The sequence below is a fragment of the Chiloscyllium punctatum genome, chromosome 48 (assembly GCF_047496795.1).
Source record: "Chiloscyllium punctatum isolate Juve2018m chromosome 48, sChiPun1.3, whole genome shotgun sequence".
In the NCBI taxonomy this organism is placed as follows: domain Eukaryota; kingdom Metazoa; phylum Chordata; class Chondrichthyes; order Orectolobiformes; family Hemiscylliidae; genus Chiloscyllium; species Chiloscyllium punctatum.
In genome coordinates, this window is record NC_092786.1 from 39,554,227 (window position 1) to 39,577,541 (window position 23,315).

Here is a 23,315-nt window from a genome sequence, read left to right on the forward strand (position 1 = left end):
CCAGAGTTATTTTTCCATCTTCTTGTATGAAAGAGCGCTTCATAATTTACCTCCTGAATTGCCTCGCTGTTATTTTTAGGTTGCTTCCCATTTGTGTCTGTAGTAATTATAATGAGGTCAATCAGATAGATTTCATAGAATGTGAGCACTAGTCCAATAGGGAGCCCTGGCTGACAGATAAGAACAGGAATGTCAGGCATCCTGTTCACGCTGAGAGCTGCCTCTGAGGGAGCTGGAGCAGTGACAAGGACATTCCACCTGTAAATAAAGGGTGATTTGGTGACAGGATACTGGCCTTTGTGGAGTTATTTCAGTGGCAATGAGAGAAAAGCATGCTCCTGAAGAAATTATCTTGGAACAGTCGTCCTTGAGTTGGCATGAGCATTTCTGGCATAATGTCATTTTTTGGGAAGCAAGAGTTCAGTAAGTGAGACAGAAAGTGTACTTCAGGAGATGACGTTTGGTTTAGAGGGAATGGTACTGCATGGTCGAAGCGAGGTCAGGTCCAGTGATGTATCAAGTTCAGGTCAGTGAGATGGTCCGGAACAAGTACATGGACCATATGAAAGCTGCAAACGGTGTGGGAGCAAAACGTGCTCGGCTCCTCGATAACCTTTCTGACTGTACCGGAACCCATGGAATCTCCCTCTTGGTTAAGCGTTGAAGATATCTCCAAGTCTGAGATGGGCAAGGTGGATGTCACTGCCTCCACACCTTTGGCACCTGAAGTAGAGAATGCATTTCTCCTGAGACGCTCTGGGCACAAGAGCTGAGCTGCTCTGTGTTACACACCGCATGTAGCACAGACAGAGTTAGAGGAACCTGAGCCAGTGCTAAAATGCTTCATGAGGAACTACAAAAAAACAAAGACCGAGTTTATGTTCCTGGACTCTGAGAGGGAGGGATGTCGTGATTGCAACAAGGGCAGCCAGATGGATGTCTCAGAATGAGCTCTCTGATTGGAGCTGTTAACCTGGTCCAATCAGAGAGTCCCAGCTGATATAGACAGGAGTGTCACTGTGTGTCACCGGCCACTCAGGGTGTTTCCTTTCTTCCTGGTGGTGAAAATTGAATAAAGATTCGTACGCCTTGTGTCTCACACCTGCACACACACACCATGGGTGCTGGGGAAAAAATAAGCACTACCACAGTTAGGCGGTAGTGTGGGGGTTAAAAAAATTAAAATAAACAGGAAACTCACACCTGCACACACACATGCACACCATGGTGCTAGGGGAAAAAAAAATAAACAGGAGTGTCAGACATCCTGAAAAAAAGGAGTATAGCATTGCCCTTTGATGTGAAGGGCACGGCTTGTCACTGGCCACTCGGGTGTTTCTTTCTGGTGGTGGAAATTTGAATAAAGATTCGTACACCTTGTGTCTTTCACGGTGTCTCACACCTGCACACACACACCATGGGTGCTGGGGAAAAAATAAGCACTACCGCAGTTAGGTGACAGTGTGGGGGTTCGAAAAAAAATAAACAGGAGGGTCAGAAGTTTGGCTCACTCTGAAAGCTGGACCTGTGTGTGTGTGTGTGTGTGCACAAGGACTCTCCTAATTGTGTCAGGGGAGAAGGGGACTAATGAAAAAAAGAGGGAAAAAAAACACAGGAGTGTAGCATTGCCCTTTGATGTGAAGGGCACGGCTTGTCACTGGCCACTCGGGTGTTTCTTTCCTCCTTGATGGTGGAAACTGAATAAAGATTCGTGCACCTCGTGTTTTTCACTGTGTCTCACACCTAAAAAAAATAGACAGGAGTGTCAGGGGTTCTGTTCACTCTGAGAGCAGGCTCTGACGAAGTTGGACTAGTGTCAAGGACTCTCCCTGTGTAAATAAAGGGGGACTTGGTCACAGGATACTGACCTTTGTGGAATTATTTCAGTGCTCCTTCTCACCTTTTTTGATTCATTGGATAATTTTGTAGAAGGTACTGGTTTTGAAACCGTTCATTATGAAACTATATTAAGCTCCACCTAATCAGATGATGTCATCCATTCTTTTGGATTGAGCAGAAACAGTCTGGTGCAAAGTCCTGATGAAATCAGAAGTGTCATCTCTCCCTTTGATAATCTTCATAATTATTCCAAACTAGGCAATGTAACTTGGACCTATTACTATTGTTCAATAAATTGCATGTTGTTGTTAATCATAGAATTAGGATGGACAAGTCATTCCACACCTACAGTGTGAAAACACGCCCTTTGGCCTAATAAATCCGCAACGACCCTCCAAAGAGTAACCCACTCAGACACACTCTCTACCCCATTATCCTATATTTACCCCTGATGAATGCACCTAACCTACACTTCCCTGAATGCTACGGGCAATTTAGCATGGTCAATTCACCTTTGGATTGTGAGAGGAAACCGGAGCACCCGGAGGAAACCCACGCTGATCCAGGAAGAATGTGTAAACTTCACACAGACAGTCACCCGAGGCTGGAATCAAGCCCAGGTCCCTGGTGCTGTGAGGCTGCAGTGCTAACCACTGAGCTGCTGTGCCGTCCCTGTTAAGAGTCAACTGTGGTTCATCCTGAGCCAGTGCTAATTAGATAAGCCTTAGACTTGTTCGGCAAGGAAAATTGGTGACAGTGAGCTACCGTAACCACAAGCCACCAGTTCTTGGTACTGTAATAGACACTACAATATTTCAAAGAGGAGGAGGAAGTGCTTCCAATATAAAAATGATCAGTTGATTTCTCATCTCTTTATTGTTTATGAGATCTTGCTCGTTACTACATTTGTCCTGCCCAGCAACATGGATTACAATTTCCAAGTCATTCATATGAAGTACATTTCTGAGAGACCTAAGGTGTGTAAATGTCTGTCTTCAAATTGTATGCAATCAGTCCAGATGCAGAGTTTGTAATAACAACAATTTGGAAAGGAGTGGGTTGAAACAACTTTAAATAGACAACTGTAGATTAAAGTGCACAGGTTATTGAGTGAAGATTTTAATAATCAAGCAGTTTACTTTTTACCAAGTTATTGACACATTTTGGACTTGGAGGAAGTTCAAGTCCAGATCCTCATTACTAACTTTTTATTAACTCATTCCTAACTTATGGTTTGGAATGGATGGATGGTAGCCTGTTTTCATGATCATCTTTTAAGTTAAGTGAACCTAAGAAGAACTTGTTTCCTTCTTGTTTTCTGCATAATTTATAATTTTGAATGAAAAGAACAACACAGCTGTACACACTCCCCCTCTGAGCGCCAGAACATAGGCTGGTCCTTTATTTTTGTAGTTCCACCTGAGATGTTCTAACACCCAGCCAAGTTCCTGCTGTGGAAGGCGTGTAACACACACTAGCTCACCTCCTCCACCCAGAGCATCTGGGAAGAAATTCATTCTCCTGTTCAGGCAGCAAAGGTGTCGAGGAGGTGACAATTCACAGAGTTATCACCGAGCACCGATGAATCTTTTCTTTGAACTTTGTTCAGGACTAGGAGAGTGAATAAGTGTATCCTACAACCCAAATTTTCACTGGATAAAGTACCACTGCTCCCCAATTACAAGATGGACTTCCCATTGAGAAACACAACCTTTCAGCTTCCACCCTGCCAAGAATTTTATGTGTTTAATTGAGATGGGTTTTGATACTTCTAAACTCGATACTTAACATAGGACCATTCTACTCAATCTCTCCTTATGGAGAAACTGCTTCCTCCTAGGAACCAATCAAGTGAACACCAGTTACATCTCCAAAGAAACTCTCTCCTCATTTCAATAAGGGACCCTAAACTGTACACAGTCCTCCTGGTATGGTCAGGTCTGGTATGGAGAATTGCAGCAAAACTTCTTTACTTGGACATTCCAACTCTGCCAAGCATACCCTTTGTGCACCTCTTTATGTAGAAGGATACACAAATGTCTATAGGTTTTCTACCTCTCTGTTTCTTCTTTTCCTACCAAAGTGAATAATTCCACATTATATTTCCACTTCTCACCTTGTTCACTCACTTAACTTATCCAATATCTCTTGCAATCATTTTGTATCCACCTCACAGTTACGCTTGCATCATCAGCAAACTTGTAAATCTTAAATTGGTTACTTCATCCAAGTCATTGGTGTTACGTCACGGGTAAACCCTCCTGCTTAATTTAAACCAGCAGCTCAGAAAAGATTTATCCTGTGCAGTAATCTGTGAAACTTGGAGAGGCAAAGAACTATTTAAAGTAAAAATTAACAATTTTAGTTCTTAAAGTTTAACAGAGAATAATTAACTAACAACTATTTACAACGCCTTCCTTTAACCTATCTTTTACCTTCCCTTCTATAATACTAGTCCGATAAAACACCTGATTAAGATTTACCAAAACTTCAAATTTTCAAAACCAGCCAGACATCGGATCTTCTCTTGTATCTTCCAAAGTCTTTTTTTCTTCTTCCTAGGGATATCTGTTTCACAGGTTACTGATCAATAAAGTTACCTTTAAGAGAGCTTTTTTTCCAGGCAATCTGCAGATGCTGGTGGCTTGGCAGTTCTCCTCTTAACTGGTCAATTTTCCCTGGTCTTAACACCACCCCCCACCCCCCTCCCAAGCATCGGATTGTGTCATTGGCTTTTAAGATTGTCAATATACTAAATTCAAACTTGATTGGAGTTTGGTATTTTTTGGGGTATAATTTAAACTGATTAGCCTAATTTGAATTCGTTTTGTCATCTCCAGGCAACCAGCTAATTGAGTTGTTCAACCAAATGTTACATTATATCTTGTTCAGAATATCTGGTGCTGTGTCAGGTAGTTCTTCTAGCGTTTTAACTCTCTTAAAAGTACAGTGCACCCACATCTTCATAACAGTTGTGATAAGTTGTAATAGATGCCACAGTATTGATCCTTGCAGCACCTAATTAGCTATAACTTGCCAATCCAAAAATGACCATTTATTTTTACTGTTTTCTGTATATTAACCAAACCTCAACCAATGACCTCCAATCCCATGTGCCCTTATCTTGTGTACCAACATACAGGTCTCAAGGGAACCTAGGGTTGGATAATAAATCTTGGCCCAGCCAGTAATGGCCACATAACACGAAAAAAAACTGTGCACCACCTCATCAAATGAGGTTTGAAGTTCAAAATGTACTGCATCCTCTGCTAACCTATCTGCGTAGTTACACACTAAACATTAAGAAATTGGTCAAACGCAATTTCTCCTTCAGAAAACCAAATTGATATTAAGTGCCCAGTTAGCTCAGCCTGCATAACTGTGATGATACAGTGGCTTTAAGAGATGTATTTTGCCCTGTTTATTTATGAAGAAAAGTTGAAACTGAGGTGCAGAGCAGTCTGCTCAAAGCGAAAAGAGGCCTTAAGTTGTTTTTTGGAACAATAGAAGCAGCTTGAAAGGATGGGGTCAAGCTCCCACAGAACCAGGATTTTTAGTTTAGTTTTCAGTAGCAGTTGCTGGGTTTGGAAGCTCTTTTTCCTCTCTCTGTTACAGCTAAAAGCTGAGGTTCTCTTCCTGCTGCTAGAATTGCATGTGAGACAATCTGTTTGACTGCCTTTACCTTTGCCAAGGGTGTGCTTATGGGATGTTACTATATTGGAACAGTTAGTGAGTGGTTTATTGTTTCGATAAAGTTACAGTTAAGCCAATTCTCTTATTTTTATTTTGTCTGAATTTTAACCAAAATGTATGAATAAACGTGTTTTGCTCCAAGCCTTGTCATTTGACCAATCGAATCGCATCCAGCATGCAATGCAATGCCCGGCACGTGCCTTTAAAATAATAAAACGTTAGGGTCTAGGCTATCTTCTTGGCATGTTTTGCGGTAGGGTGGGGGGGGGGGGGGGGGGGGTTGGTTTGGTCCATGACATAATTGTTCTTTATGAACGTTCATCACAACTAGTGGAGTTTTTTTTCACAAAGGCTACCTGAACTGCTGAGTATTTGCAACATTTTCTGTCGCTATGTTCCCCTTTTGTCAATAACTGTCTGCGGTACAAACATTGAAGCAGCAGAACTTCATGTCAGACTTGAACAGGACTTTGGGTATCCCGCTTGTGGTTTGGTTTTGGTCACCTCGCCTACAGAAAATCCTGCCAATTGGCCAAACCAGTGAAGTCACCTCTGCCTGATGAGTCGGGAGATTACTTTGGGAGATTTGCCTTTGGGAGGAGAGCTGCCCTCTTGATTATATCATTTCCTGAGAGGCCCAGGGATTGCTACAAACAGCAAAGGTGAAGATAAGAGCCTAACTGAGTTATCTTTCTTGATAATGATCAGTCATTATGTTTTGTAGCTGTCCAGCAAGAGAACAGTGCTCTTGTGGCACAGTAGTTGTGTCCCTGCCTCTGAGCCAGAAGGCTTGAATTATTACACACCTGCTCCAGAGGTGTGTAATAACCTGCTTGAAAGTTTGGTTAAGAATATCTACAACAAGAGAACAAACATTCATCATGAACCAGCATCTTGTCCCAATGAGTCAGACTCATGAGATGCCAGAATTAGTAGCTGTTTTCTCTATTGATGCATTGAGTTTTGTATCTAGAGACAAATCATCTCCAAATACAATTAGGATTTATTTTAATGTTTCAATAATTATAGATTCATAAATTTCTACAGCACAAAACAAGATCCTCCAGCTACAAGCACCCAACTATTCCGTCCACATACAGAAATCAATAAATAATTGGGTTAAATAGATCTATTTACTTGATACCAACCTTGCGTGTGATTTTAGGAGAGGTGACTAAACATTTATATTAAGATAGACTTTGATGACGTTTATGAAATGGGAGATCTTTGGACTGGGGGTGGGGGTGGGGGGGGGGGGCGCGGGGATTATACAGGTGAAGTGACTGAAGATTTATCCACTGATTGATGAACTGTGAGTGCTAGACAAAAGGCCAGTCTTGGTGGACTGAGAGATATTCAGAGGGATATGTAGACGGAGGAGCTTATAAGGGCTTTGCAGAATATGACCTTAAATTTGACAAATTGGGAAATGGAGTCAGTGAGGGCCACCGTATTGGGTTTTGGATTGTGGCACTTGAATCAGAAAAAGAGAATATTACAAACCAGGATAGGAGATATCAAGGGGAGCGTGTGCTTTGTTCAGTCAATATATTCCAATTTTTTTTAATCATCTCTCCAATCTTTTATGCAAAACCTGACTCCAGTTCACAAAGAGTTAGTGAATATCCAACCCTCACAGGTACTGTGACATATCACAGTTGACATCACTTATCTAAACAAACAGTCCTGCCCTTGAAGCTGGTCATGTTTAAGTAATCTACCCTGGGTGGCTTTTCTGAGGAAAGAAATATGAAAAAAATAAGTAGGAAGTAGTGCATGGTCTCCGTTACAGAAGAAACAAAGAATTACTATGCCCCGGCTTGTGAAAAACACCTCAGTTATATTGAGTCAGTTTTGATAAACCTGGAATGGGACAACACCCATTTAAACTATTCTAATGAGGAAGGGCAGCTCCAGGTAAAATGCTGTTTGACAAGTTGGGTGAGGACGTCGCCCCAGATGTGTCATAATAGATGGGTTGCTAAGTGACAAAAGAATTCACCATCTTTCCAGAGCCGGCTGAAAGCAGGTGGATGTTTGAGAACACACTTGTTTAATGCTGCGGTAACGACGCTTGATGACAGTGTTCCTGTGGAACTCGATCAGTTTTATGACGAGCTTTCACCATCGCCAAAACTCTTTTCAAAGGTCACGCAGGTAGAGCTGCAAAACTAAACCGAGACTGTGGGATTGTTGCAGGGAGAGACACTGAACTACAGCTACATCTTCCACGGAGAGTTTCTGATACTTTTATTTTGGGGAGTCGCTGGTAAAGTCCAAGTCCTGGGTGTCACTCACAGGAACAATGTTACATTTCAGAACAGCAGCAACGTGCACCATCGCTGAATCACCGGAGCCCGTTCGAAGGGTAAGTCATTATCTTCTTATTGCTCCGTGTTTGTGAGCGTGTCTAATATTCCAGTTTGTGTGTTTGCCGGGAAATGATCTTTCGTCTTGCTCGAGCTTCAATAATGCAAGAGGACTAACAGCTGGTTGTTCTGTTGTTTAGAGTAACATCCGAAGGGTCCGGCTGACTCTGCACAGTGATGGCAACTCGGCCTCCACAAGAGATGAAACCAAAAGGAGGGGGAAAGCAGAAACGGTCAGTACCGCCCGTAGAGTCATCGTCTCTGGAGCCTAGAATGTTATTCTGGTAATATCCCTGCCTCTGACCCAGAAGATCTGGGTACAAGTCCCACCTACTCCACAGACTTTGATTAAAATATGTAAAATCACTGATGGGACTGTGTTTTACATTCAAATGAATACTTTATTTTAGTTATGAAAATATCAGAGAAAGGTTTGATGAAAGAAAACTGATATTAGATGCATCCTGATCACCAGTCAACTGGGAAATAAAATGTGTGTACCCTTACAGAGTGGCAATGGCTCAGTGAGGGTGGAGTCACGATAAACAGTTGCTCTTGGCCTGAAGCTTGTGGTATCTCGCAGCCCTAAATACTAATAATTATTGTATCATCAATGCTAAGTTATAAACTAAAAAGTTTCCATTTCTAATTCTCGTATAGCTAATGCATCAATATCAATGGTTTCACCAAATGTTATTTTTGTATTTAATCACCATTAACTCATAATGTATTCCTAAGTCTTCTTTGTAAATGCGTAAGATATTCTGTTTAAAATGCAAAGCTGATTTTTAAGTATGGGATGTCTGGTCGGCATGGATGAATTGGTTCAAAGGGGCTGTTTCCTTGCGATATGACTCGATCTGCAATTTGTTGCTGATTCATCATCTCAGAGTTAACAACAAATTTCCTTGAATAAGAATATACCTGCAAATAGCTGGATTTCTATTTCAAGGCACTGCTTTACCCATGATCTCCACCCCCACATACACCCCCCATGATTATCTGGGAAAAAGCCTCACTTTGTTGGACCAGCATGCCTCATATTACCCATCAGAAGAATGCAATTTTACAGCAGAAGTTTTATGCAGTTAGTTTGCTGAGGGTTGCCCACCTTCAGTGTGTGCTGATGGACAGAAACTCTCTATGACAAAAAAAATGACACAAATACGCACTGCTATCTCCCCCGATGCAAACAATTAAATAATTTACAAATGCGTAACGTGTGCTTTTGGAGTAGGTTATTAGAAGCTCTGTGCATTTCTGGGGAAGCATACCTGGCATGACTGAGAGACAGTGTACCTGAAAGTCTGACATTGGCACATGTATCAAACTGATCAGATACACACTTATTATGGTCATTATGTGAATGCAAAATAAAAAGTACCTTTACTGTTTGATAAAATACTGGCTGTAGCTCTCAACAAGTCAGTGAATGCATTAATGCAAGTTTTAGAAGTGTTATTACACTGTTGCTTCATTGGTTTGTATTAAAAGCTTGGTGAGAAACCCTTCTGATAGCAGAGTGTACAATAGGTTCCTCTCATCTCCAGTTTGGTTTGAGATGTGAGTATATATTTTGATTAGCAATTCAGTGTTGTGATGGTAAAATGTTTACTATAAATAGTTTCTCATTACAGGTTAGTGGCCCGCAGCAATGTTTACTTCATTACCCTAACCTAAGGCATGCTATCTCTGGGGGAGAGGTGGCTGAGCTGCACAATGTTGGAGTTCAGCTCTGTAATAGTTTTGCATTCACTCGGTCACTGATTATATCTACCCAAGGAGTAACTAAGGAGAAAAAGTCTAGAGACTGTGGGAGTTCCTCAGGGATTTTGTTTGTAACCTTTGTTGGCTCAACAGTTCTGACAATAATAATTAAATTACTCAAACCTTGCTTTAGTGTTGGATAAATCCATGTTTAGAATCTGACCTGAACTTTGGACACTTCATTCCTGATTAGGCATGAATGCACTAGCAAATGTTTAAAGAAAAGTTACGTAAAGGTCCAGATTTTAGAAATTCAAGTTGTGAAATACCTCCGAGAACTGGATTTGTTTTCCTTTTTAAAAAAAGGCTCAGAGGAGATGTGAACCAGATCATTTGAAATTCTAAATGGAATAAATCCAAGACAGACATTGCCCAGGAGCAGGTGTGGGCCATTCAGTGGCTTTGATCCTGTGCTGCCACTGAACAAGATCATGGCTGATCTGATTTTAGCCTCAGTTCCATTTTCCCATCTACTCCCAATACTCTTTGACTCTCTCACTTACTGAGGAATCTTTCTCCCTCTGCCTTAAAATGATTCAGTGACATCGCCTCTCCTGCTGTCTGACGCAGAAACTTTCAAACGCTTTTGGACCCTTTGAGAGGAAGAAAGATTCTCCCCCTCTCTGTCTTAATTAGACAGCCCTGTATTTTCCAATATTGTTTAATCAGCCTGTTCAGAAATGTTATTTACACACCTCTGGAGCAGGTGGCACTTGAACCCAGGCCTCTTGGTCCAGTGGTAGGACATTACCACTGCATTCTAGCCCTCATATTAGACAGTGGATGATCAATGTGCAATGAAGTATCCCAGATTGTGGCTTCAGGTACTGGCATTTTTATTCATACATGTCATAAGGGCATTGCTGGCTATGCCATCCTTAGTCGGCCATCTCTAATTGTCTTTGAGATAGTGGTGAGCTGCTCCCTGCTAACTCAACCATGGAGCGATAAGGTTAACGACAGACCGGCTATTGTCGAATGAGCAGGGTTTTGAGCTGCTATCTAATATTTACATACAAATAGAGAATTCTTCTTGAACATGTTTGTAACTGAATAGGAACTTCATTGAATTACCAGAGGGATTTGTCAATTGTTTGGCTTTTGCATTTTCCTCTAGTCCTGTCCAGCAGGTGCAGTGAGATGGACTTTAATAAAGACGATAATATAAATTTGAATGTCATCCAGAAAACCTGCAGTTCTGAATACCATCTCGTGTCCTTGTGTAATCAGTGGATTATATATCTTTTCCTTTTCTCTTGAATTTTTTTGAAGACGTGCGTGGATTATATACAGCTAATGTACACCTGCTAGACCAGCTTCCTCCTTGGGCACAAAAGGCACACTAGGAATCAGATGCATTAGATTTGAGTAGTGCTTTATTCGCTCAGATTTTGCTCACTCATTTACATATTGTCCAAGGCAGACTTGCCAGAAGCAAGCATAATCACGCAATGTTTGAGAGTGTTCTTTTTAAAAACTGTTTGCTTTAAAGATATGTCTCATTTATGAGCAGCAAGTTGCTGCTGTTTGAGTAATACAATTGAGAATGTGTTTATCACAGGATATAAGCAGTGTTAATTCATGCCTATCACCTGTGACTGAACCAATTTAAATAAATTCAAATGACTTTAATAAAAATTGTTTGCTAGTTATATTAATGTACTGAGGTTAGTTTTAAAAAATAACTTTAGAAGTTTGCATTCAGTCAAGTTTTAAATCTGTTTTTGTACTTGAAGATTCCAGCTTAATTTTTGTAGCTGCTTTAGAAGTCTAAGCTATGAGCAGAATCTTGTCACGTTGGGTAGGGCCTGTTGATAATGTAACCTTTAAAACAAAAAGCCAGGGTAAAAGATTGCAGAAACTCGGGTTGAGCTTAAAATTCTCTGATATCCTGAGCTTCTTTCACCAATTTCAGATGAAATTAACTGGGATGGTGGGGAACTGAAAACACATGAACAGAAACTCCAGACCATTACCTTCAGTAGAGGAAGTCCTCAAACATACTTGTGAAAATATTTCTGCCCTGTAGTAAATTTTGCTGTTTTTGACAGTATCACTCTCTCTGACTATTTAAGCATCAGTGAGGAGTGATTGCTTTACAAAATAGTTACATTCACTTTATGGACAAGCAACCATTCTGAGATCAGAAATATCTCATTGTTGGACTGATCAGGAGGGCGGGTGAATAGTTTATCTCCCCTAATGTGCCTGTTAGTCTAAGTCCTACCCAGTCCTGCTTTAGAGAATTCTGAGTGTGAATGATTTAAGAGTGCGTTCTGGGAATTCAGCCTCACTTTACGGGAAGCTGAATTAGGGAATCTTGCTGGCACCAATTTTCTGAGATTGGATTATCAAAGATTTTGCTCAAAGATTTTTTCACCTGAACTCCTATTGAGCGAGGAAAAAAAATGAGAGACACGACCATGGAGAATTAATTGACACGAGTTTTGTCTAACTTCTGTGCATTGGCCAATAAATCTGATAATCTACACAAGGTGCATGAACTACAGACAGTAGTCAATGCATTAGAATCAAATCCATCTCAATGATCCTATGTATCCACATATCCCTCCTTTCTCCATATGCCTATTCTGCAAACTCAAAGGAATTGCAGCTACTTTATTTCCTTGATACTGACTGGAGTAATCCTAAGAGCCTTGGTGATCGTAGATGTTATATCTGTTGCTTCCTCCACTGGCGTTTCCTAAGTGGGAGAAGTAATTGAATGTCAGTCTGCTGCTCTTCACTCCAGCCGCTTTGGAATTGTTGTGAGCGCATTCCCCCTTTATTTTTGTAGGGCCGCGAGATGAGTCGGCCATTAGTGCCAGCAATCCTGAAACTTGGGCTGATTGGTTGAGGATTGCCAGCTGGCAGGCTGACTGAGGTGGGCATACCTCTCTCTGGGAGGGAGCAGACAGTGCAAGTTTAACTCTAAACCCTGCAGTGTGCCTGTGGTAAAGGAGGGTTGCTCTTGGTGACATGTTGCCTTCATTAGTTTAGATGTTCTCCTGCAAACTTCATCAAAGGGACAGTTTATGCCCATTTTCACTTGCTGATGTTTGGCTGATGAAACAGTGCAGCATTAAATAAGAGCTGGAGTCATTTTAGAGCTGCTGCTGTCTGCACGCTCCCACCCTCTGTCTCTCACCCACTCCAGAGAAGTGAACAGAAAATGAGCTTCAGGTTTGTTCGTATTGAGGTCAGTTGCCCTTTTAAGAAATATTGAGCATTGAATGAGCTTATAGACACACAATATTAGCCTGAACAGCGCCGTTGCACCTTGTTATGGATTCCCAGCTCCATTGTAACAGAGAATCTCTCCCAACCTTCTTGTACATGTTGAAAAAAAATCCTCCAAGCCAGTTTGAAAGAGAAATCTCATGCTTATTGTTATCTGCTTACCAGCTGCTGTTATAGTTGGGGAAAACAATACTTTAGGACAATATCATCCAATAAGAATTGCTAACCAGCGACTGGCTGTGCAGTGGCAACACTGTGGTAAACACAGGCTGGAGTACTGTGTGTGGATGTTTAATTAATAGACATGCATTACCACTCGCTGCAACACTGTCTTCCTCTTTACCTGAGTCTGGAAGCATGGCAGGTGCAGCACCTCTTTGTGTTTGTTTCCACCTGTTTCTCCAGCGGTTGGGGACAGTCTTTTGTCAGAGAGATTGCTGAGGAAGCTGAATTACCATGGAATATTTTATAAATTTCTACTTTGAAAGTAAAACTAGTCAGGCTCAAGATTGGGATACAGATAGACTCTAACCTCACACCTTTTTAATGCATTGTCTGAGCTGAAATGTCACCTTTTTTCATAAAACCTTAAGTTATCTCGAGAATGTGACTTGAGAGAAGTTTTGGGATTTACATGTTACTGGACCGAAACCTGCAACCCATTCTAAAGGTGAAAGACTTAACAGCAATCAATATATTGTTTCAGTGCATGACACTGTCTGATTCTTACGGTCCTGCTCCACAGCTACCTGATGAAGGAGCAGTACTCCAAAAGCTAGTGCTTCCAAATAAACCTGTTAGACTATAACCTGGTGTTGTGTGATTTTTAACTTTGTCCACCCCAGTCCAATACCAGCTCCTTCACATCATGGTTACCCTAGGCCATGGTGTCTGCCTGGGGTAGTTACTCCTCATTGGCTTTCCTCTGCTGGCCTGGAATGGTCACCCCAATTGCCTGGCTGGATCAGAATGCCAGCTTCCTTCTCTCTGTGTTTTCATGATGCTGTATCTGGGCTGTTATCCACCTTTTTTCCAAATTCAAATCCCCTCTTCCCAACCTGTCCCATTGCCCATGCCCCCCTTTTTGCTTCCCCCTCACATTTCTTCATGAATAGGTCAATTCCATTGTTAAGTTCACCATCAATGGAAGCCTGTGATTGAGGAGCCACTCTTACAATACTGACAGTCGCTGATTCTGCAGTTGTCTAAGCACCAAACCTTTTTGTCTGGTAAACTGAATATGTCACCTGCACTGTGCATCCCAGATAGTTTCACTTTGTAGAAAATAGTCTCTTTTCTTCTGATAGGGTTAAAGTCAGTCACAGATTAACAGCAGTGGTGTAAATCCCCACTACTGTATCGCTGAGGTCACAGAGCAGGCTTGCAGGTTTGTGTTCCAAAATGCAGGAGGACCTTGTGGATATCAGCTCAAGTCACTTGGTTAATCCAGCCTCAGACCTAACCTGCTGTGTTATGAGAGGCGCTACCCTTCAGATGACACATTATTTCAATACAATGTCTGCCCAGCCGAATTGATGTTAAATATCCAACTGGATTATTTGAAAAGCAGTAGCTCTCTGAATATTGTGACCAATATTCCACATGACCAAGAACCAGTTACCTGGGCATTCACTTCATTGCTGTTTGCAGAATCCAGCATTCAGGTCACTGTATTTACCCATGCAACAGCTTTAAGAATGAATTTCTGAACTCCACACGTTTCATTACATTACCCTACATTCTGTATTTCTTCCAGGCTTTATTGTATGTGTTATCAATTTTTTTTCCATCCCAAGTGTGCTGTGCTTTCCCTGCCTCTCTTCCTTGATCTCTCCAACAATGTGGCTGGTATAGGCACCAGGAAACACCTCAGGGCACTGAAACTGACCAAGTGCGGCTGAGATTCGAGTTGGAGTCTCCCAGTGAATAGGCGAAAGTGAGGACTGCAGATGCTGGAGATTAGAGTCAAGAGTGGGGTGCTGGAAAAGCACAGCAGGTCAGGCAGCATCTGAGGAGCTGGAAAATCGCAGTTACTAGCGGTGTTCCGCAAGGATCTGTTTTGGGACCATTGCTGTTTGTCATTTTTATAAATGACCTGGAGGAGGGGCTAGAAGGTTGGGTGAGCAAGTTTCCGGATGATACGAAAGCCGGTGGAGTTGTTGACAGTGAGGAAGGATGTGGCAGGTTACAGCGGGATATAGATAAGCTGCAGAGCTGGGCAGAAAGGTGGCAAATGGAGTTCAATGTAGCTAAGTGTGAAGTGATTCACTTTGGTAAGAGTAACAAGAAGAATGGGTACTGGGCTAATGGTCGTATATTTGGTAGTGTGGATGAGCAGAGGGATCTTGGTGTCCATGTACACAGATCTCTGAAAGTTGCCACCCAGGTAAATAGTGCTGTGTAGAAGGCATATGGCGTACTGGCTTTTATTGGTAGAGGAATTGAGTTCCGGAGTCCTGAGGTCATGTTGCAGTTGTATAAGACTCTGGTGCGAACGCATCTGGAGTATTGTGTGCAGTTTTGGTCGCCATACTATAGGAAGGATGTGGAGGCACTGGAACAGGTGCAGAGGAGGTTTACCAGGATGTTGCCTGGTATGGTAGGAAGATCGTATGAGGAAAGGCTGAGGGGCTGTTTTCATTGGAGAAAAGAAGGTTTAGGGGTGACTTGATAGAGGTGTACAAGATGATTAGGGGTTTAGATAGGGTTGACCATGAGAACCTTTTTCCACGTATGGAGTCAGCTATTACGAGGGGGCATAGCTTTAAATTAAGGGGTGGTAGGTATAGGACAGATGTTAGGGGTAGATTCTTTACTCAGTGAGTTGTGAGTTCATGAAGAATCTGATGAAGGGCTTTTGCCCGAAACGTCGATTCTTCTGCTCCTCGGATGCTACCTGATCTGCAGTGCTTTTCCAGCACCCCACTCTTGACTCTCCGAGTGAATAATTGGCCTCCTTGAATGAACATTTGGAGAGGCTGTTTAGGTTCACACTTGGTTGATCTCCGTGACTTGCCCATTGCCTGTGACCTGATATCTCCACTAGGGTACTTCCGGAAACAGAAGGAAAAAAAATAGGAAATAATTGGACATGACAATTGAAGAACAACAGTCATCATCCTTTGCTGTGTGAACAGATAGGCCCATGTACATAGCTGTGGCAATAAAGGGCAAAAGTACCAGAGTAATCCTTCATGTCTTATTCCTGGCATTGTTTAACTGCAAGGCTATTGTCAGCATGGCACATAATACACATAACTATATAGAAACAATACATTTTTGTACTTAGTCTAAAGAAGTAACATTTTTCTTTAGTAAATTACCAGTTGAATACTTTCTTTTCTGTTCAATTAACGTTAAAAATGTAAAAACTAAAGAACTTTTGAACTGTCCCATGAAAAGCAACTTCTCTGGAAGCTGCAAAGCAAATTCTCAGCAATGTCTTGCAAAGCCAGGAGAATCCTAATAAAGGGCCAACAGACCCCAAACTGAATGAACAGAAAACTCTTTGTCTTGAATCCGAGCTTATGGTGAAGCTTGGAACCTTGCCATAGTTTCTTGTAAAATAGAGCAATGGCACCTATTTTGTAGGGGGGAGATAGATTTCCGATATATGAGGGAGATTATTGGTGAGTGACATTGAGCTGGCTGAGAACTTAGACTCCCAGACAGTGGGCCAACATTGCCTTCTCCATTGAAGAGGTTGTGGTGTCGTGGTCTATAAGAGCACATGCGAGACAAACAATAAATTATATTACAAAATTAGAATATTTATCAGTTACCAGACTGGGAGGATCATGGGTGCACTGTGCATGGTAGGTACGTATGTTAAAGACCTGAGAGACACTGGCAAAATCCATTTCCATTCAATGTCAAATCCTCTTGCTGTCTTAGAGTCATAGAGATGTACAGCATGGAAACAGACCTTCGGTCCAAACCGTCCATGCCGATCAGATATCCGAACCTAATCGAGTCCCATTTGCCAGCACCCGGCCCATATCCCTCTAAACCTTTCCTACTCATATTCCCATCCAGATGCCTTTAAAATGCTGTAATTGTACCAGCGACTACCACTTCCTCTGGCAGCTCATTCCATACATGCACCACCCTCTGTGTGAACAAAGTTCTATCGACTAAAGAGACCACCATAATAATATAGCATATTGGGCCATTCATAGAATCTGTACAGTGTGGAAGCAGGCTATTCAGCCCACTGAGTCCACACCAACCCTTCAGACAGCATCCCACCCAGATCCACCCTATCCCTGCATTTCCCATAGCTAATCCACTTAGCCTGCACATCCTTTGAAACTATGGGGCAATTTCCCATGGCCAGTTCACCTCACTTGCACACCTTTGCACTGTGAGAGGAAACCAGAGCACCCGGAGAAAATCCACACAGACACAGGCAGAATGCACAAACTCCATGCAGACAGTTGCCCAAGGCTGGAAGCAAACCATGGTCCCTGGTGCTATGAAGCAGCAGTGCTAACCACTGAGCCACCATGTTGCTATTTGGACTGAACTGTTGATTTTAAATTAAGACACAGAAAATAGTAAAATGCAACAATTAAACTGATAGACTGTAGATTGTAAATGGAATTCTTTTTGTTTGGTGTTAGGCAAGGGCATTAGGACCCTAGAACAGCCTTGCAATGGTGTGACGGAGCTGCACATCACTGGGTCCAAATGAGACAGAGAGAGTGAGTTAGTGTTCTCTGGAAGTTCTCTCCCAGTTCTCTGCAATACACACTGAAGAGCATATGGCTAGGAACACACAGAGGATAGTCTTTACCAACTGTAACTACAAATCAGAGCCTGGTATATCAATGATTTCCATGTACCACAGTCTCTACTGTTAATTTGTAATAAATACTGCTACTTTAAAGTCAAAGTCTGAAGGCAGTCCTTGACCAGTCTGTAAAGAACCAAACTCAGTGTACACTCAAAACTGATGATAAATGAGTTTTTAAAATATGTATATTTAGAGAATTGCAGTTTAATCAGAACTGAATGTTGATTTGTACAATGTGCCTGGCAGAAACTGAAGCTTCTCAAAATATTGATCTCTAAGTGAAAAATATGGGAATATTGATAAAATCACATTTTACTTAAAAGGTTTAAAAACAGCACATGACTGAAGTACAAGATTTCAATTGTCAAAGAGGCATTTAACAATATCATGAGGTTTCTTTATGACCAAATCAAACAAGCAGTGGAGTAGAGGAGTTGAAAAGTAAATATAATTTTAAAATGATGGCTGTTTCCACAAGATGAATGGAAAGGATTATTCTATTTGGGTGAGGGGGGTCAATGATCAGGGATAATCAATTGAAAACCATATCTAAATGGGGGAGGACAGAGGTTAGAGAAAATTCCTTCACACACAGGCTGTTGGAACTGGCTGTTTACATGGGGCAGCACAGCCAGTCAGGCAGCAGGAGAGTCGACTTTTTGAGCATAAGCTCTTCATCAGGAATGTGGGGGGGAGGGGGGGGGGCAACTATGCTGAGAGATAAATGGAAAGGGGATGGGGCTGGCGGGGGGAAGGTAGATGGGAATGTAAGAGGTAGATGATGATGGGTGTGAAGGTGATAGCTCACAGGGGAGGGTGGAGTAGATAGATGGGAAGGAAGATGGACAGGTGGGACACTTCAAGAGGGCAGTGCCGAGTTGGAATGTTGGATCTGGGATAAGATGGGGGAGGGGAGATGAGGAAACTGGTGAAATCGACATTGATTCTTGAACTGTCCTACCTGTTCATCCTCCTTCCCACCTATCCACTCCATCCTCTACTCTGTCTTATCACCTTCACTCCCTACCTGCATCTACTTATCATATTCCTAGCTAATTTCCCCCACCCCCACCCACTCCCATTTATCTCTCAACCCCCTTGGGTGTCTCCCACATTCCTGATGAAGAGCTTCTGACTCTCCTGCTCCTCAGATGCTGCCTGACTGGCTGTGCTTTTCCAGCACCACACTTTTTAACTCTGATCTCCAGCATCTGCAGTCCTCACGTTCTCCTCCCTGTCACATGGTGTAGCCACAGTAGAGATTAATGCATCTTTATATATGAAGTGATTAATTATTTTAAAGCAGAGGATGATCCATTCTAGTGGAGGGAACAGTAGGTGTTTGAGTTTATAGTGCTATAGGCGTCAGTTGTGATTCTGACCTGTGAAATAATTGTTAGCAAGTCATATACAGAAAGTGATTGTTCCATTTCTGCCAATGCCTTTTCCTCTTTGTGAGAGGGGAAAAATTTAAAAGGGACCTAAGGGGCAACTTTTTCACATAGAGGGTGATGCGTGGAATGAGCTGCCAGAGGAAGTGGTGGAGGCTGGGACAAGTACAACATTTAAAAGGCATCTAGATGGATACATGAATAGGAAGGGTTTAGAGGGATATGGGCCAAGTGCTGGCAAATGGGACTAGATTAGTTTAGGATATCTGGTTGGCACGGGTGAGTTGGATCTAAGAGTTTGTTCCAGTCCTGTACACCTCTATGACTGAGAAATGCTCAGTTCTTTCTTTACATCCATGAAAATGTGGTTTAAGTTACAGCATTGCAGCCGAACAGCCTGGAGTGTTGGCACTTAGCCTGAACCTGCAGGAAAGGCAATGCTGGTGGATGCCTGTTAGTGAAACCAGAGACTCCTTAATCCTCCTGGGTCCTTCCCACTTGTGATAAACAGTGGGAATGCCAACAGAGGAGCACCTCTGAAGACCAAAGAGCCTGCAAGCTCCCAGAAGAAAAGCTGGACCACAGGACTCAGAATGTCTTTTACAGAAATCCTTCAGAATTATCTTTAGGCTCCAAGTGATGCTTTCCGACTTTTATGCCAAGCCTATTGTTTCTGTTCCCGATCCCAGCCCATAATTGAGCAAATACCTTCCATCACACCCTGGGGTGTTTCAGATGACTCAGAACCAGTCCAAAGTGCAATGACTGTCATTATGTAGGCAAACATGACAAGCTTACTTTCTTTCAGACTCGATCCCAGGGACAGCAATGCCCAGTTGTTAATTGATGATTTGTACCTTGTTCGGAACATCAGCAGTTTTCGGTCTCATCAGACAACACCATAGGATCTAGTCACTGCACCTCAAAAGTAAATCCCTTTGGGTTGTGAATCAACTTGGAATGTGCAGGGGAATATTCAGGTGCTGAAGCAGTTCAAGTTCTTTCCTGTACCCTCTCATGATAGTCACGATTACAGTTCAAATCTCAGTCACGCAGAGAAATGGCCTCTATGATGAATGAAATCATCGTCAGAGAGTGCCCTGTTGAATAAATTCATCTCTTGTACATGCAGTTTTTCTAAAAGGAGCAAGCACATGAGTAAGTTTAAACAGAACAACAGTGATTCTTGTAAAGTGCAGGAGTGAATTAAAACTGCAGACTGAAACCCTTCCAGAGCATAAAAGATGTGGATTAGATGCTGGAAGAAACCAGCCGAGCATGCCTCCTTCCATACAGGAAACCATGATGGAAATTTAAGGGCATTTACATTGCCACCATTTGACTTTTTTATCAGAGCAGAACTAAAATGAGGCATAAGAGGGACAAAAAAATGTTGCAGGACCAGAGAGTTTACCTTGTAAAACTGGATCCTACGTTTCTGGAACGCTTTTGTTACCCATTGACTGACTCCACCTTCTGCAACGTCAAACACATAAATGATTAAAAACCCAGTTGCCTTTACACAGATATGACATGAAACCTCTCCTTATGAGGAGCATGTACAGGGAAATCGAGTGAGAAGAATCTACTAACTTTGCATAACTTCAGTATCAAGAGTAGAATAGCTGCCAGACAGTTACATACAAACAAGGAACGAAAGTATGCCACACAGCCCCGTAAAGCCTGCTCCTCCATTCAATAAAATCAAGGATAATCTCAACTCCACATTCTTGCATATCCCCAATTATCTTTCACCCCCTTGGCCATCAAGAATCTACCCTCCTCTGCCTTAAAATTACTTCAAGATTCTGCACCCACTGCCTTTTGAGGAAGAGAATTCCAAAGATTCCCAGCCCTCTGAGAGAAAACTGTTTCCTTGTCTCAGTTTTAATGATCAGTCTGTCTGAGCTGTAAACTAGTAAAAATCTTCAAAGAGAAATTGTGCATTTGGGAATGTGTCTGCAGTAAGTTTCCCCTGTGTGTGGAAATTCTGTTGTGAAGCAGGCAGCTGCTTCCTGAAGAAGGGCTTGTGCCTGAAACGTTGACTCTCCTGTTCCTTGGAAGCTGCCTGACCTGCTGTGTTTTTCCAGCACTACACCTTTTTCAGCTGGTCTCAGGTTATCTTGTTTCCTTGAAGGCTGTGCTACTACAATATTATGGCATCCTAGCACATGAAGTTTCTTTCCATTTTTTGATTTAACTTCCAATCTCACCCTCCATGTACTTGCTGTTGCTGCAGTTGGTTCATTTTCAAATATGAGTGGGATTCAGTTATAGTTTAACTTCATTGGCAACATTTTCTTTACAGTATATAGAACATAGAACAGTACAGCACAGAACAGGCCCTTCAGCCCACGATGTTGTGCCGACCACTGATCCTCATGTATGCACCCTCAAACTTCTGTGACCATATGCATGTCCAGTAGACTCTTAAATGTCCCATATAGGTTGCAGTCATGAATTTCACTCACATTATGTCTTTGCATGTTAAATAATGGAGTTGCATTTGATCAGTAAAAAATGAGTTACTGAGCATGAAAATATCATGGAATCCTGACAGTAGGGAGAGACCATTCAGCCCACCGACCCTAGGCCTGTAACCCCACATTTACCATGGCTAACCAGCCAAGCCTGCACACTGCAGATAGTCTACATGACCTGCACATCTTTGGACTGTGACAAACCCAAGCAGAATGTGAAAATTGCACCTAGACAGTCACCCGAGGGTAGAATTGAACCCAGGTGCCTGGTGTTGTGAGGCAGCAGTGCTAACCACTGAGCTACCCAGCAACTTGGCTTTACAATTCTCAGACCGTTTTCACAAATCCCTCATGTTTGCTCTGGTTAACACGGAGAGAGGAAGGTCGAGGTTGGGTTTTGCAATTTTCCCCATTTGACCTCTCGAGACCTCCTCCCACCTGCCCTGATTGAGGGGAGGCCGGAGGAGTTTAAAATCCCTTCCCGGTCTTTCCTGTTGCTGAATTCTCTGACCCCAGGATAACGCTCCATAATCTCAAGGAGGTGCACGTTCCCATTCCTGTACCTACGTCATCACCAACACGTTGAGGGAAATATACTTTGCCTTGACATTCACAAGATCATCAGGTGTAGGAGCAGATGTTGGCCATTCAGCCCATCAGGTCTGTTCTGTCATTCAAGGAGATTGTGGCTGATCTGATAATTCTCAGCTCCTTTTCCTTGTCTTTTCCCTTCACCTTTGATTCCCTGACTAATCAGAAATATGTCTGTCTCAGCCATGAATCTATCTATTGACCCAATCTCTATCGTCCGGTGCAATACAAAATTTACTATCCTCTGAGGGAAGAAATTCTACCTCATTGCTGTCTTAAATGGGTGACTCCTAAAGTCTGAGGTGATGCCTCTGGTCTTAGTTTCTCCCACAATGGGAAAGAATTTTTCCACATCTATTCTGTGAGGCATCTTAATAATCTGACATGTTTCAATAAAGTTGCCCCTTCTGCGAAACCCCAATGAATACAGGACAATCTACACCACTTCTTATGAGGAAATCACTCCAGTGAACATTCTTTGGACTGCCTCCAATACCTGTATCTCTTTTCTTAGATAAGGGCACAAAAACTATTCACAGTATTCAAGGTGTCTGAGTCTTAAGTAGTGTTAGTAAGACTTCCCTTTCTTTAATACTCCATTCTCCTTGAAATAAACACCAAAATTCCATTTGCTTTCCCGAATACCGTATGAACTTCAATGTTAGCTTTTAATGATTCATGCACAAGAGCTCCCTAACCCCTGCCTGAAGTATTTCTCCATTTAAATAATTTTCAGCTGCTCTGTTCTTCCTGCCAAGTCACATTTTCCCACAGTGTCTCATCTGCTAGTTTTTTTGTCCACTCACCCAACCTGTCTTTATCTGTCTGCAGACTCTCTGTGTTATCCTCACCAATTGCCTTACCACCTAAGTTTGCATCCTCCACAAATTTGGCTCTACTACATTCACTTTTCTCACCCAAGTCATAAAAATATGTTTTTCAATGAGAAAAGCCATGAGAGATCCATTTGCATTGTGTGATGTTCATAAAGTATTTTTATCCTTTTCACTCACCCTAGTATTAGGAATTCGCAATGCCTTTGCCTAACAACTTTATCATTGCTGTGGCTGGACTCCCATCATCTCCTGTGACTTAACATTTTTGTTTCCTCTCTGTTCTGTCTGTGAACAAAAACCTGAATTATTTGTGT

The 23,315-nt window shown here is 42.1% G+C and overlaps 1 protein-coding gene across 1 annotated transcript in view; it reads left to right on the forward strand.

Annotated features, from left to right (window-relative positions):
- The first annotated feature begins 7,536 nt into the window (after positions 1-7,536).
- Positions 7,537-23,315, forward strand: part of LOC140468818 (uncharacterized) — an 86,342-nt gene continuing 70,563 nt past the window's right edge. Inside the window, exons 1-2 of the mRNA XM_072564836.1 lie at positions 7,537-7,900; positions 8,042-8,134. Of these exons, the coding sequence (XP_072420937.1) occupies positions 7,838-7,900; positions 8,042-8,134 (156 nt within the window). The 5' untranslated portion in view covers positions 7,537-7,837. The remainder of the gene's footprint in view (positions 7,901-8,041; positions 8,135-23,315) is intronic.